Genomic DNA, 16,343 nt, shown 5'->3' on the forward strand with positions numbered 1-16,343 from the left:
TAGCCCTATCACCAGGATATGAAGCAGGATATGATAATAGAATTAAACTACAGATATCAAGGCCTAGAAAAACACTCAGAAATAGCCTCAAAGTTCATGCCACAGGAACAGGAAACTATTCCAAACAAGGCTAGAGAGGGTATAAAAACCTACTACCCATGTGCTCAGCCCCTTCTCTCCTCTGCTCTTTCCTGCAAGAACCATCTTTCTGCTTCTTCAATAAACTGTAAACTTCTTCCCAAAGCAGTCGCCATGTTGCTTATTTATCCCTGGCTTGGATGAACCAGGATAAAGACTTTAATCCAACAATTTGGCACCCCAGAGATGGGACTCCAAGCTAACCTCTCCAATGGACTGAGACTGGTAAGCCCCATCTTCCCGGCAGCAGACCCCCTTGTGTCTGTGGATGGGTTTCCCAGGCCTTGCCCATGTGGAGCCAGGATAGTAAAGGGAGTTTTTGAGTTTGAGTTCAAGGGCTGCTTTGGAAAGAAGGTGAAGGTGAGTACCTCTAAATTTTAACTTTAAAGCCCAGGGGAGTGAGAGAAATGTGTGTATGTCTGTGTGTGTGAGTGAGAAGACCCTTTTTTCCCAATCACAGTTGGATTTTGCTCCTTCTGGTCTTTCCTAGCCACAGAAATGATCTGTTTAATTGGCAGAATCTGGAAAGCATGGGGGTTTGGTCAGAGCGCAGAACCTTTTGTTAGGGCAAAGGGAGAGGCTGTGTGAAAATAAAATGGAATGAATGGATGAAAGTATTGGATTTGGGCAATTAGCTGGTAAGGTAAGCTGGTAAGCAAAGCAAAGCAAAGTTAGGAAATTAAGCCCTGGGCTAGGACCGTCCCTTACCTCTGGAAAGCAAGCAGAGGTCATCCCAGACATTTGAGGTCTACAAACAGTGGTGGTGAAAAGTGAAGGTACAGCCGGTTAGAGTGTCCCGTACCTTCTGCAGGGGAGCAGAAGTGTCCTCGACACACTCATTTTTTTGGTCTGAAACCGTGGTGGTAGATTCCCTAAAGGAGCGCCACATACTCTGTGAGGGATCCAGAGTCCTCCATGGGTCCCTTTTTGACCCAAAACCATGGTAGAAGGTGGACATCTCACAAGGAGGCTTCAGTGCGCCAGACCTGATAGAACCAAAGTGAACCCCTGCATCAGGAATAAGGGAATCATTGGAGGTTCTGCTTCAAGGGTCGAGATAGGCTCCCCAATGTAAAGCTTGCTTGAGCCTGGGACAGGAATCAGCTACCCATTCAGGCAGGTATGAAGAGATAGGTAGAGAAACTATATGTAAAAAAATAGACTTTGCTTAGGGCTTTGCTGGGAAACCAATTTGGCTACATAAAGGTACTTTAAGAGAAAATAAGAAATAGTGATTCTTTTTCTTTCTCTCTCTCTTCTCTATGAAACCACGTGGTATGTTTAAAATCTGTGCCTTCCCTAATTTGAGCTATCTGAAACTTATGGTGGGAATGACTAGGATGTATAAAACTAAGACTTCTGTTCTCTTGTCTTTGTGTATATATGTTTGTCAAAGTCTGTGTGTGGGAGGTAAATGTGACTGTTAACTGTTTCAAATCCAAAGAAAAAAGAATTTTAAATTCTGCTAGAAATTCTGCTTAAAATAAGCCACAAAAAGGAAATACCTCACTCTGTTTGTCTGGCCAACAAACAGAGTGAAGAAAACTGTGTTTGTTTGTTTGTTTGTTTGTTTGTTTGTTTGTTTTCCTCTTTCTCTCTGTGTACTCTTAAGAACAGCCTAAAGTTAGCAGGAGGAATGTTTTAAGTTCATCTACTAGAAAGATTTCACTCTTGCACTTAATAATATATAATAAAGTTGGAAGGGACTTTGGAGGTCATCTAGTCCAACCCCCTGCTCAGGCAGGAAACCCTATATGAACTTTATCAAATGCCTTACTGAAGTCCAAGAAAATTATATCCACAGCATTCCTCTAGTCCACTAATTTTGTAACTGGGCCAAAGAATGCAGTAAGATGTGTCTAGCATGATCTGTTTTTGACAAACCTATGTTGGCTTCTAGTAATGACTTTGTTTGCCTCTAGGTGTTCGCTGATTCTTGTTTGATTATCTTTTCCAGGATCTTCCCAGGTATTGAGGTCAGGCTAATAGGTCTGTGTTTCCTAGATCTATTTTTATTTTTATTTTGAAGAGGGGAACTACATCAGCTCTTTTCCAGTCCTCTGGTAATTCCCTAGTGCTCCAGGATCTTTGAAAAATATAGTTCAGTGGTTCTGAGATCACATCTGCCAATTCCTTGAGAACCTTGGGGTGTAATCCATCTGGTCCTGCTGATTTGAACTTGTCTAGGGTGGATAGGTGCTCACTTACCATTTTCTTGCCTATCTTAACTTGTGTTTCTAATCTATTTTTTATGGTACTGTTTTTGATAAGTTGGACTGTTTGCTTTTTTATTATTTTTGACTTTGGTCACAAGCCTTAGTTCATTTTGAACCTTAGCTTTCTTCACCTCATCTTTGCAGGCTCAGACTATTTGCTAACATTCTGCTTTAGTTATGTGCTCCTCTTTCCACTTTTTATACTTGTCCCTCTTATCTTTCAATTTATCAAAGAGTTCTTTATGCAGCCATGCTGGTTTCTTGTGAGAGCTATTATTTTTCTTCTTTGTTGGTATTGTGCTAGACTGGGTTATTTTTTTAAATTCCCCAAGCTTCTTGAGTTGTTTTCCCTTTGAGGATTCTCATCCAAGCCTCTCTTAAAGTCCAAGACTCTAGTTTGACTGTGTTCTATTTTCATGTGCTTCCTACATACCTTAGTTAGCTGACTAGCAAAAAGATCATCTATTTCCCCTGTATGGTTGGGTGGCTTATAGTATACACCTATGGCAATGTCATTTTTCCCCCTTTTATATTGATCCAAATGCATTCAAGACATTGTTGTGTCCTATTTCTGTAGATATGTAGTTATTTCTTATATAGAGAGAAACTCTGCCTCCGCTTTTATTTGGTCTGTTTCTTTTAAATAATTGAAATCCCTCTAGCTGAGTGTTCCATTTGTGGGACCATGTTTCTATAATGACAACTATATCATATTTGCCCTCATTTACCTGAATTTCTAGTTCACCTTGTTTACTATTCATACTCTGCATTGGTGTATAGACATTTGAGTCCTTTATGACTGACACCTATGTGTTAGTCCATTTTGTGTGACACTCGCTATTAAAAGCTTGATTTTGCTTGATAGCAAAGTTGATATTCTTGTACACACAGATCTATGTTATTTGCACTGCTAACCCTGTAATTTTTGATTGCTGGGGACAGGGATGTTCTGTATCAATTAACTCACTGTCCCTTGTTTAGTTTAAATATTCCTCCAGAAAATCTGTGAGTTTATTGCCAAGTAACTCAGTCCCTTTTTTGATGGATGCAAACCATTTCTTTTGTACATTGTTCCATTGGAATACCATTTCATGGTATCCAAAATTGTCATTTCTGATTTTTTTGTGTCAGTGTCTGTTGTTGGGTTAATTTCCTTCTCAATTCTGTCTAAAAGGTGTTAATTTTTGTTCCGGGGGAATCCAGTGTTAAATTATTTTATTGTTGTGTACCTTTTGGTGTTTCTATTCTAACTAGTCTGCCACTGAGTCAGACTAGTTTGTCTTGGGTTCTTCCTCAATTTGCCAATGTATTTTCTCTTTGGGGTGAGGAGGGGGGTGTCCTGCCTGCTGGGTCCTACCCCAAGCTCTGGAAAATCATTCTGCAATGTGTTGTAAATGGGTTTTATGTTCTAAATGGGTTTTATCTGTCTATCCTTTTCCTGAAACATGACCAGCATTTTTAAGTTGCAAGTCCTTGTCTTTAACATGTTGCAAATGTTCAAGTTCAGAAGTGAAACTTTTCATGTATGTTCTTTTACCAGAATCCAGCTTTCTTTTGTTCTCATTTTGTCTGCCTATCTGTTTCTTTGACCACTGCAATATTAATGCCTTTTCAAACTCTGTCTGCAAGCTACCCCCCCCCCCCATGTACTTCTCTTTTTCTTATCCTTGGTTCTCCATGCCCTTGTCTGCCTCTCCTGGGAGAGTCCACCCAGAAAGGGGGGAGGAGTTCTTACTCATGTCTTTCAGCCCTGCATAGATGACCCTCCCCAACCCTTGGAAGCAGAGCATACTGATCCAGACGCTGCCTCCATCCATTTGAGCCATGGAATTAAGTTTTGAATCAAGCCATCTACTAAAAAGCCACCATGCAACCTGAGTGGAACATCCTCCCAAGTCCTACCATTCCCCCAGATGCCTGTGAGAGCTGCAGAAGGAAGGAGTCCTGGAGCCACTGGTCCCCATGTGAAGCCTCAGAAAAGAAAACTAGAAAGACTATGGGGGGAGGGTGGAAAGTCTCTTTCTTGCCCCATTTGTATTGTAACAAGCCAGTTGAATGTATTCATGGAGAGATGGTATTTGGGAATAGTTATCACAGCAAGTACTGAACACCTTGGACTTCTATCTGGTGGGAGGGAAAATTTATCCAGAATGTTTGTATTGCCTGTTTTGTAGAAATAGCTGCACATGCACACACACACACCATTCAGAATCACATTGAGTCTATCCCCTCCACCTACCTTTGGTAAAGTTCCCCAGGCTGATTTTTGCTCTATTGCACCAAAGCTTTGTAGAAACAACTTCCAACAAATTCCAAGGGAGAAGGAACCAGCCCCTCCTCAGGTGATTTGCAAATCATATGCCCTGACTAAGGAAGCGACAGGAAAGAGATCCCCAAACCTCAGCCCTGAATATCTTGCACTGGTGGACTTAGATTGGGATTCCTAGAGCTCATTATGTGCAATTTAAAGAAACATTTGATAGCTGGCTTGCATACTGGCTAACCTCAATTGGACATTACAAACCTGGATGCACTGAACTAAGAGCTAAGGCAGGAAACAACCCCTGAAAACAGGCAGCCATGTACTGAGAAAAACCATGGCTGTGAAGAATTTTGGGAGGTGCGCAAACCTGACTGGAAGCTAAAAGTGACATCCAACATTTGAAAATGATTGGCACAGAATATTGGACACTATAAATTTCTTTTCCACCTAACAACATTTTTTGCCCTGACTTTTAGAACTTTATGGGTTGCAAGCTCCCCTTTTGGGAGCCACTAAAGGGATCTTTTTCTGCTGCCTCCATTAATGTCTTATTTTTGGCTTAACAGTTTAAAGCTTGTCTACCAAGTCTTCCTGACCAGATCAATTTTAATCTTGTGCCAATAAGTGTGACATTCTTACACTTAAGGCACAAAGGGGGGGGGGGGTATTGTGGAAAGTCAGAGCCCCAGAGAAAGAAATATTAAAAGGGCAGAAAAATATATTTTTCTTCAAAAGGATTTTTAAAAGCAGGAGCCAACTATCCCAAACAGGAGCCAGCCCTATACAAATGCAAATGTAAAACCATCAGAAAGTTTGTCAAGACAAAGAGACTTAAAATCTGCATACCCCACCCAAACTCTAGGAGTCATTAGCCCCATCACCAGGGAAGCAGAATATGATAATAGGCTTAAACCACAGATATCAAGGCCTAGAAAAACACTCAGAAATAGCCTCAAAGTTCATGCCACAGGAACAGGAAACTATTCCAAACAAGACTAGAGAGGGTATAAAAACCTATTACCCATGTGCTCAGCCCCTTCTCTCCTCTGCTCTTTCCTGCAAGAACCATCTTTCTGCTTCTTCAATAAACTGTAACCTTTTTCCCAAAGCAGTCGCCATGTTGCTTATTTATCCCCGGCTTGGATGAACCAGGATGAAGACTTTAATCCAACACATGTATGTGTCAATTTCACAGATTTTGATCAGTTCCATGTGCAGACTGGATCTGTCCATCTGATGCAGTAATATCTACATTAACGATTTAGATTTCAATTTTTTGAGCCACTTTTAGAGACAATATTAGAGAAGGATGGGGAATATGATATAATCCTGAATTTAGTAAATCAATACCAAGAAAGAACGTGAAACTGAGATTTTGCTTTAAGTTCTGTACAGTTAGTAAAATAAACATATATAATATGAATACTATATTTACAAAGAATAATATTAGCCGAATTTAATTCTTGAAACTCTTTCTAATAGCAGATTTTCCTTTCCTCTCTCTCTACCTATTCCTATATATGTGTGTTTGTGTGAGAGAGACAGACAGATAGATGATATGTACAGTAACCATAAAAATATATCTTTATTTTCCATTACACAATATATTAGACTAGATAGATAGAAATTTGTTTCTCCAATAGTTACTGAATAGTTGAATACACCTCAAAAATGCTGAATTTCTCACATAGTAAGGATTATATTTTGCATTAAAGTTTAGAAAAAGAAACACTTCAATTCTCAGAAAAAATTCTAAACTTTAATGCAGTATTTTTTAAAGGAATTATGTAAATCTGTATCTGATTGAATAAGGAAGCTCTGAGGAATAAAGGTTCTGTTGAGACTTCAAAGTTATGTTTATAAATGTATTATGCTTTGATGCTGAACTATATCTATACTACAGGACATATTAACTACTATGTGACATATTAACTAGGATGAATAAACCTAAATTAAGGATCTTGCTGAACAAAGAAGAAGAAGAAGTGGACTAGAAGCACCTTGCAAGCTACAATCTTGTGATTTTCTCATTTCTGATGAACTTTCTCTATTTTCTTTCAGTGAATAATATTTTTTTAAATAAATTCTAGGGAAGGAAAAATCCCTGAATTGATCTCCTCTTCATATGGTTAATATACACATTTTTATTTCCTTAAATGACTTTATAGTATTCATGGGAATCTAACAAATTATATTTTAGATATTGCATATTTACTTTTCCTCCTGATTTATATTTTGTTTATTTGATTGGGAACAAGATATATCATCTTATTAGTTAATCTTAAATGTAATGCAAATGAATGAAAAGCAGGTAAGATTCATTTCAACATGTTTTCATTGTAATTTGGACATAGCAGAATATAATATTTGCCTGTTAGAACTTAATTGATTTTTATCCTTCTAATGATTTAAATTTAATTTAAATCTTTGTATTTTCTTCTTTCTTAATTATTTTTGTTTTTTACATAATTATTACTATTTTTTTAATTTAATGTTATAATTTTAACTTTTATTTTGCATAGTACTCAGCTTGTTTATTCAGACATGATATAGCTATAGATACATGAAAAAGATATACACATACAACATCATTCATATTTTTTTCCTGAAGTTCATTAAGTGTTCAAGTAAAAAAAAAATCCCTCCTTCTTTCCTTGCTTCCTTTCTTGCTTCCTTCCTTCTTTCCTGCCTGCCTTCTGTTTGTCAAATGATCTACCATAAAGAATTCAATGCAGCCACAAAATATGTAATATTTTCTATATTACTAATCCAAAAAGTCCAGAATTGTAATTATAGAAGTAGGATAGAGTGAGAAAAAGTGGCTATTCAAAAACCCGAATAAAAATGTAAATAATTGACCACAAGTATTTTACAGACAAGCCCAATTTATTTGTGTGTGTGTGTATGTGTATATATATGTTTCACACTGGATTTCCTATTAAAAAAACCCAATATAAATGACAGCAACCAAAGGAAATGCTGTATTTATTTTATAATTAGCATGTTTTCAATTAAAAATGAAAAATATCAATAGATTTGGCAGCTACAACTGTAGCAGACAGACTATACCAGGTTGGGATGGCAGTGTAGGATACATTTAAAAGTGTAACTGACTCCTTAATTATAGTTATTATTTCTGTTTGTATAATTTATATATTGATTATTGTTTCATTGTGTATAACATTGTGTATAACATTGCCTTTCAGGAATCCAGAAACTGCATTATTCAAGTTTTGAATATTTAGCAAACTCAGAGATGAAGAACTGCAAGAAACTTTTGCTTCATTTATTGACATTTCCATTCATCCTTTCACATATCCTGAATTTTCCCCACCATATATCCAGAAAGCTCTCTTCATAAAATGTTTTTTGTTTCATTTATCTTGTAAATTTATCATGTTTCTGTTATCCTTTGATCTTGCAGATTGGTGTATAAGGCATGGAAGTGAACAACCAAACCAGGGTCCAGATGTTTATCCTTCTGGGTTTTCCCAGCGTTCTAGAACTTCAGAGACTACTATTTGTAGTATTTCTTTGTATCTACATCCTCACTCTTGTGGAGAACACTATGATCATCATCCTCATCAGGACAAATAGTCACCTCCAAAAACCCATGTATCTCTTCCTCAGTCACTTATCTTTCCTTGAGACTTGGTATATTTCTGTGACTGTCCCAAAGCTCCTGATTAACTTCTTAGCAACAGATAAAAGCATTTCCTATGCAGGCTGCATAGCCCAGCTGTATTTTTTCATATCCCTAGTCTGCACTGAATGTGTCCTGCTGGCTGTTATGGCTTATGATCGTTATGTTGCCATCTGCCACCCACTACGCTATCCTGTTATAATGACATCCCAGCTTTGCTTGCAGCTAGCAGTGGGTTCTTGGCTCACTGGTTTCCTAATTTCTATGCTGAAAGTTTTTTTCATTTCACACTTGAGCTTTTGTGGGCCCAATGTCATCAACCACTTCTTCTGTGACATCTCCCCTTTGCTCAATCTCTCCTGCACTGACCGAACTGTGGCTGAAATGGTTGACTTTGTNAAGGAAAAAGAAAAGCTTTTTCTACTTGTACCTCCCACCTCACAGTGGTTACTATCTTCTACTCAGCTACACTCTTCATGTATGCAAGACCAAGGAGAATCAACTCTTTCAACATCAATAAGCTTGTGTCAGTTGTGTACACTATTGTTACGCCCATGCTGAATCCATGCATTTATTGTTTAAGGAATCAGGATGTCAAGGAAGCACTGAAAAAAACATTTTGCAGCTTCAGTCTTGAGAACATGATTAGTGATCGTTAGACTGGTGACTAATGGATTTATTTCAGCAAGCAAAAATAATAACTTTTCATTTTTTTACATACAGTATGTGTATTCCACAACATATTAGTAGACAAAAATGTTGAAAATTCATAGGAGAAAAATTGGATTTCACTGACAAATGTATTTTGTGGAACTGCATATCAATAACAGTCAGTGTTAAATCATATAAAAATAAAGAAATAAGAACATGTAGAAAGAGATGAGAAATTTAGAAATGCTGGGAACAAGTCACCATAATTATACCGATTGCATTTAAGTAAACATAACAAGTGATCTAAATTTAATAATACACAATTATTTTCATTTTAAACAATAATTCCAATTTCAAAATTAAAGACAGATGTCAGGTTATATGATGTTAACAAATTCTATTTTTAGTGATGTATTTCTATATATTTAGTGGAATAGAATGGGAATAGGGATGAAACAAGGTAAGAAACTGTAGTTCTTTGTGCCTTAAGATCTTTCTCTTCCTATTTTAGTAAATGAAATAAAGAAAAGAATTGTTTTCACTGCAGCCTTATACACATGATTGAACTAACTTAGACAGAATTCTAAGAATCCATTCATACAGCACATTTGTTCATATTAGTAATAGTCTAGACTATAAACTATATACACACATACAATTGAGTTGGGTTTTTACATGTTATTCATGCTGTCTAATATTTTCCATATTTTATATCTTTTTATATCTTTTTATTTTAAAAAAATAATACAGACAAAAAGTTGCTGTCAGAAGCCATCCTCTTTCCAATCCTCATCTAATATGGAAATGAAAACATGCTTTGGTGTTATTACTTCCTCAAGAATATTTTTCCATTATCATGGCTTATTTTGGATGCTTCTGAGATGATCTGATCTAGATTTGGATATGTATGACATCATTGTTTGAATCCTTCCTCCCTACCCCTATTTGATCCTGTCCATTCTGAGTTCCTACCTCATATCTACTGTATGGTTTCTACAATAGTAGAATAACAAAGTAGTCTATTATTTTAAAAGGATTTCAAGTGTGTGTGCCTGACTTCTTAATCAATTGTGAAGCTTTATTCCAAATGATTTGTGTGTCTTTTATGGCTCTGACTTGTTAGCTTTCTATAAAACCAGGGTCTTTCAACAGGGCTTAAGCTGGGCTGACAGATTAACCTGTTTTGTAGGGTTACTAGAATGATTATGGTTCAACTTCAGAATTCTATGGCTGATGGCTTCAACATTACTGAGAGATTAAGGAGGGCCAGAATAAACATATCAATTCTCTTCCATCTCCTTCTAGAGATCATCAACAAATATAATCAATGTTATCTTTGTACTATTTCTAAGTTAGAAACCTTGCTCAAAAGTCACAATAATTTACATCTTTCAGAGCCCATTGAAACTGCAATACAAATATCTTCTCAATAATGAGATAGGATAAAAATTGTCCACTACATTTTTCTTCAGAAAAAATATAGTATTGCCTTGTTAAAGCAAATCTTGGACTAGATGTCTTTAGAGTGACTTTAAAAAAGTCAAAATACTGTAATGCAATGCACATTAACAGGGCTTTTTTTCTCATAGAACGCCCAGAACGGAGTTCCGGCACCTTTTTGGGATGGAACCTTGTAGGGTAGGCAAGGCAGGTTGTATGACGTGTGTGAGTTCCGGCACCTTTTTTTTTTTTTTTTTTTTTTTTAGAAAAAAAGCACTGCACATTAAAAAGGGGTGGAGATTTTTCATTACATGATCATAGCTATCATCATGACATTTTTAAAATAACCATTTAAATTCATCAATGTCTAAAAATCATAGGCAAGCAACATGATGCTACATATTTTACATTCAGTGTTCATTAGTCTCATAAAACTTTACCTTAGACCAGTCATTGTCTCAGCCCAACTCTCTTCACAGGATTTTTGTTATGAAGAACATGAAAGAACTATGTTGGATATGTTTGCCATATTAATTTATTTGTAATAAGAATAATAAATTTGATAGATAAATAAATAAAACTCAAAGCCCATAATTTCTCTTTAAACGTGAGTGGAAAAAATAGATTTTATCACATCTATGCCTTTAGTTCTACTTAATATATCAGACCACCTTAGAGATTTTCAGAGGCCCAAACCATTTTATCTACTAATCATTAAAAACATGTTAAATGATTATAGATGAAAACAAAATAGATAGATCTCAAAAGTATGTAAACTGCACTTTCAGAAAGCACAAAATAACAACATAACCTTTAATTCTGAATTTGCAGGGAAACTTTGCCAACTTGCAGCTCCCATGATAATTAAAAGAAGAATCAGACCAGATGAATCTTTACATAATTTAGGCGGGTTGGTGGAACTGTCCTGAACATTTTCAGTTCAACCTAGAGGCAGGGGTCGGCAACCTTAAACACTCAAAGAGCCACTTGGACCCGTTTCTCACAGAAAAGAAAACACTAGGAGCCACAAAACCCTTTTGACATCTAAAATGAAGATAACCCTGCATATATCCTTATATAAAAAAACTATAGTGTGTTGCATTTATGAAATCAATGAACTGCTACAAAGAAAACAATTTTTATGCAGGAAAAAGAGGGGAGGAAAAAACCTTTCTCCTTCATCCCAACAGGTGAAAACAATTTTAGTAGCTTATCTACCATCTTTAAATATAGCATAATTATCCCCATACCTCATTTCTTAATTTAAAAAAATCAAAATATTTCATTAAACGTTCTTTACTAAAAGTCCAGTAACGGACAACATATATTCATATTCCCCCCCCCTCTCTCTTTTTCCTCTTTCCCTCTCTCTTTCCTCACCCTCCTTCCCTCTTTTTCTCTCTCCTCTCTCCCCCTCTTTCTCTTTCCTCTCTCCCTCTCTCTTTCTTTTTCCTCTCCCTCTCCCTCTCTCCTCTCTTTCCTCTCTCTCCCCCTCCCTCTCCTTCTCTCTCTTTCTGTCCTTGGTCTGCCAGTCCTCTTCCCCCCACTCAGTGTGTTTGTGCATGTGTGTGTGTGTGTGTGTGTGTGAGAGAGAGAGAGAGAGAGAGAGAGAGAGAGACAGACAGACAGACAGACAGACAGACAGAGAGAGACAGAGAGACAGAGAGACAGAGAGAGAGAGAGAGAGAGAGAGAGAGAGAGAGACAGAGGCAGATCTTGGCTTCCCCCCCCTCTCTCCTTTTTGGCAGTAGCCAAGAAAGTAAAGGATAATCTAAATTTTGCCAGCCTTCAGAATCTCAATATAACCTTGTCAATCTGTGTCAAGAGACTTTGAAGTCTACCTGCACGTGATGTAAATGTACTTGATATAGGATATGAATATTAGTATATTATATTTCCTATTATTATATTTTTAATGCCAATTTCTGCAATATCCTCATTATCAATATCCATGGGCTGCCATAGGCTGCCATGATAGAAATATTGGTTGTGAGAAGGTTGTGATATTGGTTATTTTTTCAGTAGTTAAACCCTGAATTCTCCGCTTCCATATACAGTATATGGGATTCCAAACTTAATGAATGCCATTTTAATCATAATCATGAATTTCAGCAGCATAATTACTGAATTTCAATACTACAACTTCCCACAATTTTCACTGCAATTTAAGAACTTGAACAGATTTAACACAGTTTTTTCTAAGAAAGAGAGAGAGGGGAAAAGAGAAAAATGCACACAAAAAATCTCCAAACTTTTCAAACCCTCTGATAAAAATTGAAAGAAATTAAAGTTATGTTAATTATAATTGTTTAGTAGAATAGACCCATTTAATGTTAATTGTATTATTCCTACTTCTCCTTTTTCCCAGTGTTATACTAATACCGTGATGGCAAACCTATGGCACGTGTGCCACAGGTGGCAAGTAGAGCTCTCTCTGTGGGCACGTGCACCATCACCCCAGTCCTAGGCCTTCAGCTGGGTATTATAAACCCTTTTTGCTTTAGGCCTCCACTGCCGTGTGCAAAAAAAATGGTTCAATCAATCAATCAATTTCAACTTCTCATAGGAAAAAAAAGATCTTGCAAAGTTGGAATTGATTGATTGAACTTTTTAGTCCCACCCAGTCTGCCGTTACCACCACAGCCACACCCACCCAATGGGCCACACTCACCCGGCACCCGACGATACATAATTTGTTTTTGGGTTGCAGTTTGGGCACTCGGTCTCTAAAAGGTTCGCCATCACTGTACTAATATATAAAATCAACTTGTTAATATATATCTTTTCAAAGTCATGCTGACATTTGGAAAGGATGTCTAAGTTTGGCAAATAAATTTATTGATAAATTTACTTCAAAATACAGTTTCAGCCAATGAAGATAGTACTGTATGAATCTCAGTAACAAGGATTTCAAGACCTAAAATTTCAAACTTTCTATCGGAATAATTGAAAGAAATAAATGTCTATATTCTTTCATTTGTTAGAAATCATATAAGAAACTATAAAACAATATTATCTCTTGTTTCTTTTTACAGCCATATAATTTTTTTACTATTTAGCTAAAGTTTTGGAAAATTCACCTCACACAATGCTGTAACACAAGAATAAATCATACAAATATTGATTAAATTAAATAACTAGAAATAGAAAGTTAGCTCAAACTAAGAAAGGTGTATAGGTTGCCTGCTAGGTAGATTAACATATTAATGTAGATTAATATCTATTTTATCATTTGTTTCAGAAATGTTCATTCTTCTAATTCTTTCTCTCTTTTTTCTTCATTGCAATTTGTTTCTCTCCTTATGTCTGAATTAGGTTTCATTACTATAGAAATATGAATCACCAGAAAAAAGAATAATATCCAAGGATTCATTTTGCTTGGATTTCCAATCAGCATGGAACTACAAACATTTTTATTTGTGAGTTTCCTTGTGGCCTACAATCTGACTCTTTTTGAGAATATTGTTATCATCATTGTGATCAAAATCAGTCCTCAGATTAACAAATTCATATATATATTTTTCTCAGTCCACCTGTCTTTTCAGAGGCATGGTATATCTGTGTTATTGTCCCAAAGTTATTAATCAATCTCCTTGTGCAAAACACATTCATCTCATTTGAAGAATGCATGACACAACTCTACTTTTTCAGCTCCCTTATATGTACTGAGTGTGTCCTCCTTGCAATAATGGCATTTGACCAATATGTAGCTATCTGTAATCCTCTTCGTCATCTAACCATCATGACTCAGCACCTCTGTATGATATTATCTATGGGTTCATGGCTAATTGGTTTCCTTGCCCCAATGTTAAAAGTCATCTTCCTATCACAGCTTCCCTTTTGTGGTCCTAATATCATCAACCATTTCTTCTGTGATAATTCACCATTGTTAAATATGGCATGTGAAGATATGACAGTTGCTGAAATAGTGGACTTTGTCCTGGCCTTGATCATTTTGTTGTTTCTACTCTCAGTTACTATTGTTTCGTATGTCTACATTATTTGTACTATATTGACTGTTCCCTCTATCCAGGGCCAGAAGAAAGCCTTCTCCACTTGTGCTGCTCACTTCAATGTGGTTGTCATCTTCTTCTCAGCAATTCTCTTCATATATGCTCGACCGAAGAGAATACACCCATTTGATCTTAACAATATAATTTCTGTTGTATACACCATTGTCACCCCAATGCTGAATCCATTCATTATTGTCTAAGAAATCAAGAGGTTAAGGGAGCATCAAAGTTTTTGGTAGCATGAAGATCCAGATACTGAGTGCCAGTCCTTGAAGTTGGATTCACAGTTTTTTTCTTAAAAAATACCTTTTCTGAACTTGGTTACTTGCTTGCAGATACTTCATTATCTAATTCATTCCTGAGCTACATATATTCTCTTTCATTGGAAATGCCTTTTGATTTTTCCTTTCCTTTCCTTTCCTTCTTTCCTTTCCTTTCCTTTCCTTTCTTTTCCTTTACTTCCCCCCTTCCTCTTCTCCTCTTTTCTTTTTTTTTCTGCTTGCTTTAATTTGTTAAACAACATGCTTGGGTTTATACTGAAAAGACTTAAAATAATATTTTAGTATATTCCTTTATCTTTCATAATATTGCTCCAAATGTTTTGCTTCCAAGAGGCAAAATAATTCCATCAGTACATCTTGACATTTATGGCTCATCAATTTATACTTATATGTAGAATATAAAATCCTACAATTATTTTACTAGAAATAAAACTTAACTACTGATTTTTGGAAGCGTCTAAATCATTTGCTTTACATGTTTCCTGGAAGATTAGGCTATAAAAGAGAATACCACAAACAGATATAGAAATAAAAAACTCTACTATTTCTTCCTCATTCCATGGCAAATAAGAAGATAAAATAATTTGATAATAAACCAAGAGGCATTTTAATAAATATTTATTAAAATTAAAATTTTCACAATATTTTCAGATACTGTTTTAAAACAAGTATTATTTTTTCTTTATTTATTGTAAGATGATATTCCATAGTAATAATAAAGTGATAATAAAGAATAGGTATAGACATAGACATAGCTTCAGTTTTAGACAAGTGTATTAAATAGATTCCAAATATTTTAAAAGGTAACAGATTGAGACATAAGAGCATATACTGGTTATTATTAATTCAGATTAATAAGCTTACAATTCTTCTTGCGGAAATTCCAATATTCAGAATCAAAGAACAGAGAAAAGAAAGGATCACATTTATAGGTCATTGTCAAATAGTTTGTATAAAACTCAGTCAGAATATGTTTGGGTACGTGTTAAAGAAATAGCTGCTTACAAATGTCCAGACTTCTATAGTGACTGGCAAAGTAGCAGGATAAAAAAAGATGCTGCAATTTTATAATATAAGCAGGCAGGAAGTCACATATTATATTCTGACCAAAAGAACTTCTATTCTATAAAGAAGAAGGTGGGCAGTATCATTTAGTTTTCCATTAAAAATAGGAAAGACAAGGCTGTTGTTTGGTGGGGCAATGGAAATTAGCAACTAACACTGAATTGGATAATATATTGAGGGGAAAGGATGGGTTTTTGCAATGTTACACTCTGCATCATCAAGTGAATATTGGAGGAGAGCAATCTAAATATTTAATTTTTACTCAAGATTTTATCATCAATGATGAATAAATGGGGATGAGATCATCCCTCATCTCTTACAAGATTATAAAGTGCATATTTATGAGAAGAAATGGGATGACATAATACTGTCATTTACCATTCTATAACTTGGAATAGGACATTACTACTATTACATTACTACTAATACATAAATAGGAAGGAGGAGAGTCATGCGGTTCCTCCTACCAAAATTTAACTGACAATTGTAATTTTGGTTGGCCTATTTTTTCCCTTTTTAAAAAAATAAAATAAAAAATAAAAATAAATGGGGTCTTTAAGTGAATATTTGAGACCCTCATAAACGTATTTAAAACTTCCACTTTCACTCCCCAGTGATCCAAATACCTGGAAC

The 16,343-nt window shown here is 35.7% G+C and overlaps 1 protein-coding gene and 1 pseudogene across 1 annotated transcript; both read left to right on the forward strand.

The window, feature by feature from the left end:
• Nucleotides 1-8,053: 8,053 nt before the first annotated feature.
• LOC107282304 (olfactory receptor 6B1-like) lies at nucleotides 8,054-8,919 on the forward strand. Its single transcript, XM_015810077.2, is given in 2 exon segments — nucleotides 8,054-8,657; nucleotides 8,660-8,919. Coding segments are annotated over 2 exon segments (861 nt in total). The 5' UTR covers nucleotides 8,054-8,056.
• A 442-nt stretch (nucleotides 8,920-9,361) lies between these two features.
• Nucleotides 9,362-14,608, forward strand: LOC107282305 (annotated as a pseudogene).
• The last annotated feature ends 1,735 nt before the right edge of the window (nucleotides 14,609-16,343 follow it).

Source organism: Protobothrops mucrosquamatus, unplaced genomic scaffold (genome assembly GCF_001527695.2).
Source record: "Protobothrops mucrosquamatus isolate PMUCROS unplaced genomic scaffold, P.Mucros_1.0 scaffold7, whole genome shotgun sequence".
NCBI lineage: Eukaryota > Metazoa > Chordata > Lepidosauria > Squamata > Viperidae > Protobothrops > Protobothrops mucrosquamatus.